Below are 14,618 nucleotides of genomic sequence, written 5' to 3' on the forward strand. Positions count from 1 at the left end.
ATCCCTTGATTTTTAGTATTTCTAATTTTGTTTTAATAATTTGCTCACTTTCTAGTTTTTTAAGTTGCATGCCCAATTCATTAATCTCTGCCCTCCCTAATTTATTAATATATGCACTCAAAGATATAAATTTTCCCCTGAGTACTGCCTTAGTTGCATCCCACAGTTTGGTAGGATGTCTCATCATTTTCATTCTCTTGAATAAAATTGTTTATTGTTTCTATGATTTCTTCTTTGACTGACTGGTTTTGGAGAATCATATTTAATTTCCAATTAGTTTTTGATTTGCCTGTCCAATTATTATTTTTATTGCATTATGATCTGAGAAGGTTACATTTATTATTTCTGCTCTTTTGCATTTGTTTGCAATGTTTCTATGACCTATTACATGGTCAATCTTTGTGAATGTACCATATGCAGCTGAAAAGAAGGCATATACCTTTTTGTCCCTATTTATTTTTCCCCACATATCTATTAAATCTTTTTTCTAGGACTTCATTCTAGGACTAAAAATTTTCTAGGACTTCATTCACCTCTCTTATCTCTTTCTTATTTATTTTTTGGTTTGCTTTATCTAGATCTGAAAGAGGAATATTTAAATCTCCCACTAGTATGGTTTTACTATCTATTTCCTTCTTGAGCTCTGCCAGTTTCTCTTTTAGGAATTTGGATGCTATGCCATTGGGTGCATATATATTGAGCACTGTTATTTCCTCATTGTCTATACTGCTTTTTATCAGGATGTAATTACCTTCCCTGTCTTTTTTAATCATATCTATTTTTACTTTGGCTTTGTCAGAAATCATGATCACCACTCCTGCCTTCTTTTTCTCATTCGAAGCCCAAAAGATTTTGCTCCAGCCCTTTACCTTAAACCTGTGTATGTCCACCTGCCTCATATGTGTTTCTTGTAGACACCATATGGTAGGATTTTGGTTTCTAATCCACTCTGCTATTTGCTTCTGTTTTATGGGAGAGTTCATCCCATTCACATTCAGAGTTATAATTATCAGTTGTGTGTTCCCCAACATTTTGGTATCCTCTCCTAGTTCTACTCCTTCTTACGCTATTTCCTTTTAAACCAGTGATTTGTTTTGAACCAGTAACAGTTGTCCCCTCCCTTGATTTACTACCCTTTCTCTCCACTCCCTTATTATTCCCCTCTTTTCATTTTTAAGGCCTAATGAATTCCCTCCCCATTGTCCTCCCCTCCCTTTTTTGACCTCCCCACTCCCCTGCTCCCCTTGGTTTTTCCCTTCTGACTTTCTCAGTAGGGTTAGATAGAGTTCTATATCCCAATGGATTTAGTTACTCTTCCCTGTCAGGGTTAATTCCACTGAGAGTAAGGTTTAAATATGACCTCTTAATGCTCTCTTCCTCTCCTTCTTATAATAGTATTTATCCCTTCCCCTTCCCATGCCCTCTTTGTGTATAATAGAATATCCTATTTTTCTTATTCATTGAAGTTTCTCTTGGTGCCATCCCCCTTCTTTCCCAGCCTCCTGGTATTGCCCTTGCTTGTTCCTCTGCCTGAAGCTCCTTTAACAGTCTCAGGGCACTGTTATCACAGTCTTGCACCCCTCTGTACTGGGTCCCCACCCAATGTCCACGCTTGTGCTCAGGATCCACATCTGTACCTGCATCTGCACCTGAGCTCAAGGTCTGTGTTCAAAGTCCACGTGTTCTTTAGCCTCTTGGGGTCTTACGTCTTGCTGCCCTCAGGAGCAGGTCCTGGTGATCCCAGATAGCTGCCAAGGACTTAATGGATGCCCCAAACTTGCTCTAACTCTTGTGCACTGGCTTTGACCCTGTAGGTGGTAGTGGGGGGGTGGCAAGGGGGTTGCTTAGCTCATGTTTTAGTGAGAGCTATTTCACCCCCTTATAGCATGGAAATGCTCCAATCCCATATACCTTCAATGCTGCGCCCTGTTGTGTGGTCCCTTCGTTTGTCTGGATTGTTTTTATGTCCTCTTGAGGAGTCCTATATGTGTGGGTTAGGAGAGGTTAAGCAGCTGCTTTTTACTCTGCCACCATCTTAACCCAGATCTCTGTCTTATTATTTCTTGATGTCTTGTGGAGTCATTAGCTTAAGTGGAAGGCCAGTTCTGATTTTTAAATAATTATTTTGTCAATGGGCTTTTAAATTTTTCTTTTCCAATTCTACTTTTTAAGAAGTTGTTTTCTTCCTTGAACTTTTGTACCTCCTTTTCCTATTGGCCATATCTAGTTTTTAAAGAGTTATTTACTTCAGTGATTTTTTTTTGTATATCTTTTACCAAACTGTTGACTTTTTTCCATGGTTCTCTCACATCACTCATTTCTTCATCCAATTTTTTCTTCTTCCTCTTTCATTTGATTTTAAAGTCCTTTTTTCAGCACTTCCAGGAATTCTTTTTGAGCCTAACACCTTTCTCAGATTCCTTTGAGGATTCATATGCATTGTCGTCCTCTTCTGAGTTTGTATTTTTATTTTTCCTGTCACTAGGGTAACTTTCTTTGGTCAGGTCTTTTTTCTTTCTTTTTTTTTTTGCCTTTTGTCTTTTGCTCATTTTTCCAGCCTATTTCATGACCTTGTCTGTATGTTAAAGTTTGACTCTATTCCTGGGGTAGAGGAACTATTGTCCCAAGTTTGTGTTGTGATCTATTCCAGTGCTTGGGGCCAACTTAGCTGCCCCTGGGTGTCAGAGTGTTCTCTCTGGTCCTGCAGTGTATACTTCACATGGGCCTCCCCTACTCCTTGGGTCTTGCAGTATGCAATTTGAGGATATGAACTGTCTGGCCTATGATGTGAGCTTAGTGAGGAAAGCCTGGTTGGCTTACTATTGGGAGGCTTACTACTGTTCTGTTCAGATGCTACCTGTGCTGGATTGAGTTAAATTCCACTTACCCTCCTCTGCCACCAACACCTTCCTGGTTGCCATATGCACAGGTTTACTCTCTCTTACCACAGTGACAGTCTTTTCTGCTCTCCCTCTACATTGTTGTGGGCTATAACATTATTTCACCCTGTGTTTTATTTTGTTGGTTTTGCAACTCTGGAATTCATTTTGAGATTGTGTGAGTGTGGTTGTTCAGAAGTAAGTTTGGATGAGCTTAGAGAATTCCTTACTTACTCTCATTTTGGCTCCTTGAAGAAGAAATGACCTTAAATAATCTTCAAAGGATAGTTTCAATCTTTATAGAGGAAATTCTCACATTAATGGAATCACATATCTTTGACAAACTGAGTAAACTGCGTTTTCTTCCTATGTAATCACTTATAATTGACTTTATGCTCTTTGAGTATTCAGATGCCTATCAAGCATCTTCAGGGTATGATTTTCAGTGTGGGAACTATCTCTCCAACAATTTTGAATGCTTAATATTCATCTGTAAGGGGCTCTGTAATCTTGATGTTAGCTTATCTACTTTGTTATCTTAAAGTCAGAGATTTCTTCCCATTGCTGCTATTTCCTTATTTCTAATCTGGGGAATATAATTTATATGGTTTTAATTTTGCAACAGATATTTTCTCACAATCTCTCTCTCTCTCTCTCTCTCTCTCTCTCTCTCTCTCTCTCTCTCTCTCTCTCTCTCTCTCTTCCTGTGTGTGTGTGTGTGTTTGTCTGTCTGTCACTCTGTCTCTCTGTCTGTCTTTCCCTCTCTCCTACTCTATCCCTCTCCCCTCCTTCCCACCTCCAGGGCAGAAAAGACTGAAGTTCTAAATGAAGACCTTCTTCAGGTAAGGTAGTTCTTTGATCAACTACATTAATTCAACCTTATTGCACATTCCTCCTTCCCCCTCATCAGTACACTCTTTTTCAAATGTTTCTCTTAGCACTATTATGTAAGGATAATCACTATTGTGATTTTTTAAATTTCTTTAAATTTTTTAATTTCTTCGTTATGTAAACCTTAAAGCTAGAAAGTACGTTAAGAGCATTCAGTCCATTACTCTCCTTTCACATAGGAAAAGTATTATCTTCACTTTATAAATGAGATATCTATGACTTTTATACATCTAGTGACCTGAAAATTATTCTTTTGCTTGAAATCATAGTGTCAGGCTTGAATCTTGAAGGGACCTTAAAAATTATGCATTTGGAGTTAGATTCTGTCAAAGCTGTGTGTCCACTTGGTTGCAAAAGACAACCCATCACTGAACAAAAAGTCCTTCTACAACTTTCCCATCATGATCATCCAGTCTTTATTTGATGACTTCTAGATAGGGGCAATTGCAATACATTGCAAGGTATCCTATTCTACTTTTGGATAATTCTAACTGTTGAAGAGTTTTTCCTTCTTAAATGTTGAGTGACTTCCACCCACAATGGGTATTACACAAGGGCCTTACACTTCTCACAGAGTTCTCATACTAGCATGTCCCAGAATAGGACCACCATCATGAAGCTGCAATATTAACCATCTTAGAGTCCTAGATCCTACCCTGTTGTAAAGGAATTCACTCCCCATACTTAGAACTTTAGCCTTCAATCACCACTGATACACTTCTATTCACAACCACTTAGATCATAACACTTTAAAATCTTAAATATAGCCATTAATTTAACAATTAAGAAAAATAAATTATAACATACAGATATTACTATTAAAGAAAATAAAGGATTAATAAATACCTCAAAATCCAAATATAAACCTGAGTCATAATCTCCCACTGATGCTACTGAGTAGTAGAAGGCATTTGGGTGTTAGAGTATGTAAATGTAGAAATCTTCCTGTGGCACATGAGTGAAAAAAAAAAACAGTGTACTACGCATAACTCACAGCTCTGAAACCATAGTTAAGTCTTAGCTTTCTGTATTTAGAAATGTTAACAAAAGCTCTTTGAAGAATATAGCTACTATATTGGAAGATATTTCTACTGCTAAATTGGGCCACGATGTGCTAGATTGGAAAAGGATGTCTCAGCCAAAATAGTCCATTCACTGGTCACCCCCGCTGGTTACAAAAAAAGTTCCTGTCTACCTCATCTTTTAAAAAGCCTTCACTAGATCCCACCATGCATGCCAACATGCCAGCTGCTGCCCTATATCTTTCCTCCTCTTTTTAGCTACTCCTTGAGAAAACCATCTCCAATTAGTGCTTCTACTTCTCTTTTCTCACTCTCTCATAAATTCTCTGTAATCTACCTTCCAACTTTATCAGTCCCCAAAAATCACACTCTCCAAAGTTACTAATTGACTAGTCTAATAGTTCTTCCCAATCCTTGTCCTTTTTCTTCTGTATAGCATTTTACACTACTGGAACATTCTCTTTCTGGATGCTTTTTTTCCTCTTTGGAGTTTTTGTGATTATGTTCTCCTTTGGTTTTCCTCCTACTTGTCCAGTGCTTCTTCCCTATCTTGTTTGCTAGATCATTATCTATGTCAAGTCAATAAAAACTTACCATGTTCTTGGCCCTGTATTAAGCACAGAAGATAGTAAAAAGAAGAGAAGCTCGCAGTCTAATTGGTCTAGGAAGTGGAAGAGATATAACCTACAAAAAATTATGAACAAACAAAATATAGATAGATAGATAAGTAGATGCATAGATAGATATGATAAATTGGAGATAATCTCACAGAAAGGCACTGGCATTATTTTCTCCTCAAAATCTTGCTTTCTTCTTTGTTTCTCAATTATTATCAATGGCAGTATCATTTTTCCAATCATCTAAGTTTATAACCTCATCTACTTTCTTGACTTTCCTTACATATGCCATACATACATGGCACTAGATTTATTGCCAAATTTGTTATTTTTCTTTATAACAAATCTCTTCTAAGTTACCTTCTCTACACTCACACAGCCACCATCCTATTTCAGACTCTCATCATCTCTCTCCTAGACTGTAGCAATAGCCTTTTAATTGACCATCTTAACACTTAGCTGACAAATTGATTCTCCTAAAGTGTAGATATGACCACATCACCCAGATCTACTCCTCAGTAAATTCCACTTTGTTCTCTATTACCCTCAGGATAAGATATAAGGTCCTTTATTTGGCATTCAAAGATCTTCACAATCTGGCTCCTTTCTACCTTTCCCCAATTTACTTCAAAGCTTGGTTTAAATGCTTCATATTATGAAGCCTTTCTTGATACCTCCAACTCCCAGATCCAATCATCTTGTATTTGTTTTGTATATATTTTTATACATACATAAGTGCATATTATTTTCCCCTTCCTCCCCAAAAGAATGGAAATTCCTTGAAGGTAGTTTCTATCTTTTTTTATTTGCAAAAGCTAGCAGAGTCCTTGACATAGAGTAGACCCTTAAAAATTTCTTGATTTTTCCTTCCTTGCATAACACTTTGTGTATGTTTTATATACTTAAAATATCCTGTTTTTCTATTATAGCCATTTGTGTGTCCTTCCTACTAAACTGTAAGTCAGTAAAACCAGGGACCATATTTATTTATCTTATCTCCCCAAGTAAGTATGCACTTAATAAATGTTTGATAAACAAATTCAGAATGACTTACAACATTGCTAGTAAGTAGTAAGTAATGGGTTCTTCTCTCCAATTTGATTCATTTTTTCCTATTATGTTCTCCCTTTTTACTTAAATACAATGTAAAATTAATATTTAAATTAGTTTTAGAATAAGGTGTAAATAATACAAAAAGGTGGGGGATTACTAGATGGGTATGTTATATAAGTGGTCAGATATTGTCAATACATGCAATGTTTTTACTTAATGATTTTTTTTGTTATAATTCAATTTGGGAGGACAAAGCACATTTTATATTAACAAGATTTATGTTTTTTATATTATTTTATAATTATAGTTTATGTTATATAAATTTTGTATATTTATATAAAAAGGCATTAATGAAATTTATTTTAAAAGGGAGTAGATGGGAACTACATTGTAATGGTGATAAAACCTGAAATTAGAATTACTCCCTCTTGATTTTCTTTTAAGTTTTAGGTATTTCCTCTATTTGATTCAATAGCTCCTTTCCTCTGGAGAAACAAGGTCCAAGAAGATCCCCTTCAGGAAAAATTTCTCACCGACCTCATTTACCCCCTGAAACTACTTTCCCACTCCCCACCCCCATAGGTAGAAAAGCGCTTGGAGCTGGTGAAACAAGTATCCCATAGCACTCACAAGAAGCTGACTGCATGTCTTCAAGGACAACAAGGGGTAGAAGCTGACAAACGATCAGTAAGTGACCTATTTCCAAGAATAAATTGAATTTTAACTACTAAGGCTATTTCAGGAGGCTCATTCATTTCAGGAAAATTATTAGGCTCTCATGTTTTTAAGAACCAAATAAATTTATCTATTACAAAATCTAAGTTTACTTCTTTTTTTGTAAGATTATCATTCTCTCCATATTCCAATGTCCTTAGTCTTATGCAAAATTTCAATCTTCTCCTCTTAACAGAAGCTACTTGATTCTTGTCCTCAACAAAGGTAGTGACAGAGGAGTTAAAAATAACAACAATAATGCTACCTTTTTTAAAGTGTAACTCTACCATTTACAAAATTGTGTACCTTTAGTAGCTGTTGTTACTACCATGCTGTTGTCTCATGTGTCTAAAGATTACATTTGAAGATAATATCTAAAGTATGTTAATATTACAAGAAATAATTTAATGTTATGTTATAGTACAGACAGTTTAGACTGTTGTTGGGTATTTTCCTATAGTTTGATCAGCTTAAAATCTCAGGTCTTCCTTTTCTGTCATTCAGTCATTTTTCAGTTGTGTATAACTCTTCATGACCCCATTTGGGGTTATCTTCACAAAGATACCAGAGATTGCCATTTCCTTCTCCTGCACATTTTATTTTTTAATTTAATATTTCGTTTTCCTGAATATATATAACAACAGTTTACATATATTTTCCAAAATTATAATATCCAAATTCTCTCCTTTCCTCTCTTCCCTCCCCCTCTCTGTGATGACAAGCAATTTGATCTAGATAATACATGTATGATCCAGCAAAATATAATACCATATTGATCACGTTGTGAGAGAATACTTATATAAAAACAAAATAAAAAAATTAAAAAAACACAAATAAAGTGAAAAATAGTATTCTTTGATCTGTATTTAGACTCCATCAGTTCTTTTCTCTGGAGATGAATACCATTCTTTGTCAGAAGTTGCTCAGAAGTATCTTGAATATGCTCAGAATAGCTAAGTCTTTCACAGTTGATCATTGTACAATATTGTTGTCACTACATACAATGTTCTCTTGGTTCTCTTTACCTCACTTTGCATCAGTTCATGTAGGTCTTTCCAGGTTTTTCTGAGGTTATACTGTTCACCATTTCTTATAATGCAATAATATTCCATCACACTCCTATATCACAATCTGTTCAGCCATTTCTCAATTGATGAATATCCCCTCAATTTCCAAATTGTTTTCCACCACAAAAAGGAACTGCTATAATCCTCCTGATACAAATGTGTCCCTTTCCCTTTTTTTATCTTTTTGGTGTACCTAGTAGAGGTATTACTATATCAAAGGGAATACACAGTTCCATAACCCTTTGGGCATAGTTCCAAATTGCCCTCTAGAATGGTTGGATCAATTCACATCTACACCAAGAATTCCTTAGCATCCTAACTTTTGTCCCATGCCCTTTAATATGTATCATTCTCATTTATTGTCATCTTAGCCTATCTGATAGGTGTAAAGTGAAATCTCAAAGCCACTTTAATCTGCATAGTGATTTAAAACATTTTTTTAATGTAACCATAGATAGCCTTGATTTCTTCATCTGAAAACTGCCTGTTCACATCCTCTGACCATTTGTCAATTGGGAATAACTTGTATTCCTAAAAATTTTACTCATTTCTGTATATATTTGAGAAATGAGTCCTTTATGAGAGAAAATTTTTATAAATTTTTTCCAGTTCGCTCTTTCCTTTCTGATCTTCATTGAATTAGTTTTGTTTGAAAAAAAAAACTTTTTAATTTAATATAATCAAAATTATTCACATTACCTCTTATACTGATTGTATATTCCCTCCATCCTGTTTTCTCCTTGTGTTTCTATTTTTTTTCTCTCCTTTCACCCTGTCCCTCCTCACAAGTGTTTTCTTTTAACCACTGCCACCCCCTAAATCATTCTCCCTTCTATTAACTCCCACAACCCATTTTCTTATTTCCTTCCTACTTCCCTATAGGGTAAGCTAGATTTCTATACTGAACTGAGCATGGATGTTATTCCTTCTCTGAGCCATTTCCAATGAAAGCAAGGTTTAAACATTGCCTGTCATCACCCACATCCAGTCCTCTACTTTTACACACTTCAGGTGAGATGATTTAACCTATTCTACCTCTTTCTTTCTCTCAGTGTAATCCTCTTTTTCACCCCTTAGATTTTTTAGAGGATATCAGTTCATCAAAGCAACTTATTCCCAAACCCTCTGTCTATGTATATTCCTTCTAACTCCCCTCTTCCAGCATAGTAATATAAATAATTTGACCTCACTGATTCTCCTTAAGTTTTCTCTTTCCTGCTTACCTTTTTATTTTTCTCTTGAGTGCTAGGTGAGTGCGGGTGTTGTCTTAGGCAGGGTCTCAAGGTCTCACTTCTATCATGCTCCCAGATTCAAATCCTTGAGCAGTGTGGGAGGAGAGGCCTTTTTGTGGACTGCATTCCCCTCCCATCCTAGTGAAAGAGACCGTCTCTCCATACTGTCCAAGCTATCTTCTGCAAGAAAATTGCCTCACACTATTTCTTTGTTGGTTCTGCCCTTCTGGTTTTTGTTGTGAAGCTTTATTTTTAGTTTGTTTGGAGCGGATTTTCAAAGAACTTCAGGCACTCCTGCCTTTATGCCACCATCTTGGCACACTCCAGCTGATTTTACAAATGAAACTTTAAAAGCCTGAAGCCAGATTTGAAAACAGGAAGATGGGTCTTTCTTACCTTGTATTTATACTTATAAATTTATTATCTTGGGTAGATGGTTAAATGGAAGATCAGGCCAATCAACTGAGAAAGACTTAGCTACTTTGATCAATACAATGATCCACAACAGTTCCAAAGAATGCTATCAATCACCAAAGAGAGAACTGATGAACTCTGAGCACAGGTTGAAGCATATTATTCACTTTGTTTTTCTTCCTTTTTTTACAACGTGGCTAATGTGGAAATAGTTTTCATATATAATTAGTGTCATATTTATTGCCTTCTCAATGAGTGGAGGAGGGACTGGAGGGAGAGAAAATTTGGAACTTAAAATAAATTTTTTTTAAATTTTAAAGTTACATGTCAGAGTATGAAAAACTTCTTTTTAAAAGATGCAGATATAGGGGCAGCTGGGTAGCTCAGTGGAGTGAGAGTCAGGCCTAGAGACAGGAGGTCCTAGGTTCAAACCCGGCCTCAGCCACTTCCCAGCTGTGTGACCCTGGGCAAGTCACTTGACCCCCATTGCCCACCCTTACCAATCTTCCACCTATGAGACAATACACCGAAGTACAAGGGTTTAAAAAAAAAAAAAGATGCAGATATAAATTGATCTTTATTAATTTGGAGTTTGTTTCTTTTTAAAAGCTTTATGAAGAGTTTCCACAAATTTTCAGAAAGAAAAAAATTTCAAATAGGATTTTAACACTATCATTCATAATCTTATGACTTTTAATCTGATTAAAATGTATATATTTTAGGAAATTAGGTCTGTTGAAAAAATTATTAATGAAAAGGCATCCAAAATATTAATTAGCAAAGAACTAAACTTGTCTTCCTATTGCCATAAATACAATAAAATGTATAACTACAATACACGAATAAAACACAAACTGATCAGCTGTCTAGCAACTGATTGCAATTTATCTTGCCAAACTTATTTTTTAATTACATTTTGTCATTTTTCTAAACAAATTTTGATATTTTTCTCACTCCTACCTCCCACCCATTCCCAGGGAGAAAGCAAGAATAACAAAATGTAAAGTAATTTCTTAAATATAAAACATAAGCATATTTGCTTTTTTAAACTGAGAGTCAAGAAAATAAAATTCCACTTAACAGATGTGTCAAGTTTTTAAACAATATGCTTCATTTTCATAAAAGGAAGAGAGAGAAACAAAGGAGGAGAGAAAAATAAGAGAAGAGAGGGACAAGTAAGGAAAAGAGAGAACTGATAAATGATAAGTAAGTGACTTAAATTCCAACGATAAGTTGTGCTTTTCTTTTTTACCCATTGATTTTGGGACACACCTCTCATTTTGAACAAGGAGTCTTGAAGGAGAGAAAAGAGGTGGGTATGTAGTAGGACAGTCAAACTAGTACCACTATCCCAGACAATCACTCCTTTTTCCAGTTTGGACCCTAGAACTATCATCAGGGTTAGTAATTCTTGTGAAGTAGGGATGACTAGTCAAAACCTTCCCTGCCACCACCAGCACCAACTGTTCACCTGCTGTCATCAATGGGCAGGTAAGCCTAAGAAACTTGGAATAACAATGTTCCCTAAACCAATAATCCTGATACTAGCAGGCATCATCTAGAGGAGAGACCCTCTTGTATAATTTATCTGTCAACTGCCTCTGCAGATGCTACAAACCCTGCCTCTTAGAAGCCATTACTACTGAGATCTAGAAACAAAGTTATTGCTACCAAAGACACTGTCAAATGGTTCAACATCAGAAACAAAAATCAAAGAAGAAAAACCTTTATGTATACAAAAATACTTATAATCACTCTATTTGTGGTGACAAAGTTGAAACCTAAAGAGATGCAAGTCAGTTGAGGAATGACTAAATAAATAGATGAATGTGATTATTATACTGTAAGGAAATGAAATAAATTATTTTAAAAGGACATAGAAAGATAAACAAACTAATAAGAACAATTTATACCATAACATCAGCATTATAAAAGTAAACCATTTTGAAGAATTTTATAATCTGGTTAAGAATGAATTTAATAGAACAAGATGGACAGTTTATACAATAACAGTGACACTTTATAAGCAACTTTTAAAACCGTTAGAAGGACAATCAAAACAATGACCATTCATGATTCCAAAGGACCAGTAATGAAACATGCTATCCATGATAGAAAGGAGATGGATTTAAAGTCAAGAATAAGAACTATTTTTGTATAGAGGCACTAAGAAAAAAATCACTATCTACATTTTTTACAATTATTTTTTTAATTTTTAATGGAGTAGGAGAAACAGTAGGGAAAGAAAATAGATTACATTAAAAAATAGAAAGATTCTATGGATGTGGAATGTTGCATGCATTTTCAGATAAGATCATGATGTTTTTCGTTTTACTTTATTACAAGAAAGATCTCAAGAAGTAGAGGCAACCTGTAAATAAAATATAGAAATAAAAAAATTTTTAAAACTTAAAAAAAAGATACAGCTTTGTAACTAGAAGTAGCATCTTCAGGGATGTATTACCATCTTCATTGTGCTCTCAGGGAATAAGGATTGTCTTGCTTTTTTACATTTATCCTGTAAAGGTGAAAATTAATGGTTGGACAATAATTTTATGAAATTATGTGGTCGCCAATATTTATTATTTCTCAAGTCAGAAATTTATTTACAAATCTTTACAAATAGAGAGGATACAATAAAGAAGATAAATGTGAGGGGGTAGAGAAGTTATCTATTCTATCAACCTAAATGTTTTGCTCCAGGTCTACTTAACCCAGGCAGAGATTATTTAGCTCTCAACCAGGAAGGCTGGTAATGCTGCCTCCTCCAAAATGAAAGCTAGTCTCATAGGAAACTAGGAAGGGAGTCTGCCTCTCATTCACTCAATGAAGTAGTCCAGGAGTCAGAGTCTAAGTTGAAGCCAAGCTCCAAGCCCAAGATCCAAGTGAAACTAAGTTGAAGCCAAGCTCCAAGCCCAAGATCCAAGCGAAACTCCTTTGAAAACTATCTTCAGAAGACACTCTCTTCAGATTGTCTTCTCAAAGACAATCTGCTCTGAGGGAGTTCAGGGCTTGCTTTTATGGTGATTTCTTGTCCTTGCCCCTCTTCACAGGGGCCAATCACAGTTTCCAAATTGTCTAGCACTGCTCAGAGGGCAGTGTCTGTGGGATTCACACATGTCATTCTCTGAAGGTGTCAACTCTTATCAAAGGCCTCTGAAGGTGTCAACTCTGATCATAGGATTCACAAGTTTGGGATCCATACCTCTCATCCTCTGAAGGTGTAAATTCTTACCAAAGGATTCACAAATTTCTGACTGAATTAAAAGGGTGGAGCTCTCCAAATCAATGACTGTGAACTAGTTTTTGGTTGATTAACTCAACATAGACAAAGAGAATAAAGAATTCCCTTTCACAGTCCCTAGTGCTTGGCACATAGCAAGGATATAACAAAGGCTTTTTTATTCATCCATGATTCTTATGGCACTGATTTTTCTCCATAATATTGTTTCACCTAATATTGTGTTTTCATAGAACCTAATAACATTATTAAACACAGAAAAAAGAATTAAGGAAATTGTTGTTTCCATCTACCCTTTTATTATTATTATTATTATTATTATTATTATTATTATTATTATTATTATTATTATTATTATTATTTCCTTTGTAGCACTCAATAGATATCAGTGTATGTACAAATACACACGCCGGGGGTCTGTGTGAGACCCGCATACCTGCATACGTGGGAACAGGACCCACGATCGGAGCCAGTCATCCAGATGCTTAGTCTGCCCCCTACTAAACGTCCAGAAATGGCTTTGTTTACACAATGCCAAGGGCTCTGAGACTCTCGGACATTCAGCGGCCAGTCCTGAAAAACAAGGAATCGGAGCTACCCTTGGAAGCCTGGCTGGCCTTCATTTCTTTATGGGGATGTCTTGGCGTGGTAGAGATGAAGACACAGCCAGCAAGTGCTCAAATGGTTCCCATTCTTGTATTTCCCCTCGGGCCATCAAAAGAAAAAATAATAATGATTTTAATGAACTCGCCTTGGTCTGTGCTTATTTTTTGGCATTTCATTCAGTCTGGAGTGTTGGAGATTAAACTGGCCCATTTCATTTTCCATGCATTGGACTTGGTTTTTTGATCTCCAGAAAGCAGTCCTAGTTTCTACACAGTCATAATTATTAAATCCAAACCAAAGTGATTTTAAAAAAACCCTTTCTTCCATTATTACCTTTTGTTTTCCATTAACATTCCCCTTAAAGCATTGATTTCATCACTGGCTTATGCAAGTTCTCTTATTTTTCCCATCACGGTTTTCTTCACTGAAACCTGCATTTTCCATCTATGATAGCCAAGTGGTGGAAATTTACATTCTTAACATGTACATAACACCACAAAAAATGTAGATAATGAATTCAATGCAATAAAAAAGATTTAATAAGGGCTTCCTCAGTACAAAGCACTGTCCTAGGTGCTGGGAATATAAAGGCAAGAGAAAAACCAGTACTTGTCCCTTAAAAGCTTGAGGAAATGAGGAAAGTAAACACCTTATTACTTGGGGATACACTAAGAATCAGAGAGTCTAGAAAGGCTTCTGGTAGGAGGGAGCATGTCACGTCTACTTTGAAGGAATACAGAGATTCCAAGGGGAAGAAAGGAGGAAGAACATTCCAGGCATAGCCAGGGCCAAGTAAGGGAGGTATGCTAGATTTCATAGGCATTGAATTATCTTCCTTCCTTCCTTCCTTCCTTCCTTCCTTCCTTCCTTCCTTCCTTCCTT

General features: G+C 35.9%; 1 protein-coding gene across 1 annotated transcript in view; it reads left to right on the forward strand.

Annotated features, from left to right (window-relative positions):
* ARHGAP44 (Rho GTPase activating protein 44) overlaps positions 1 to 14,618 on the forward strand; it is a 185,008-nt gene that overhangs the window by 51,629 nt on the left and 118,761 nt on the right. The window contains exon 3 of the mRNA XM_044673871.1: positions 7,045 to 7,149. Coding sequence (XP_044529806.1) covers positions 7,045 to 7,149 — 105 coding nt within the window. The remainder of the gene's footprint in view (positions 1 to 7,044; positions 7,150 to 14,618) is intronic.

This window comes from Gracilinanus agilis, chromosome 4, assembly GCF_016433145.1.
Source record: "Gracilinanus agilis isolate LMUSP501 chromosome 4, AgileGrace, whole genome shotgun sequence".
NCBI lineage: Eukaryota > Metazoa > Chordata > Mammalia > Didelphimorphia > Didelphidae > Gracilinanus > Gracilinanus agilis.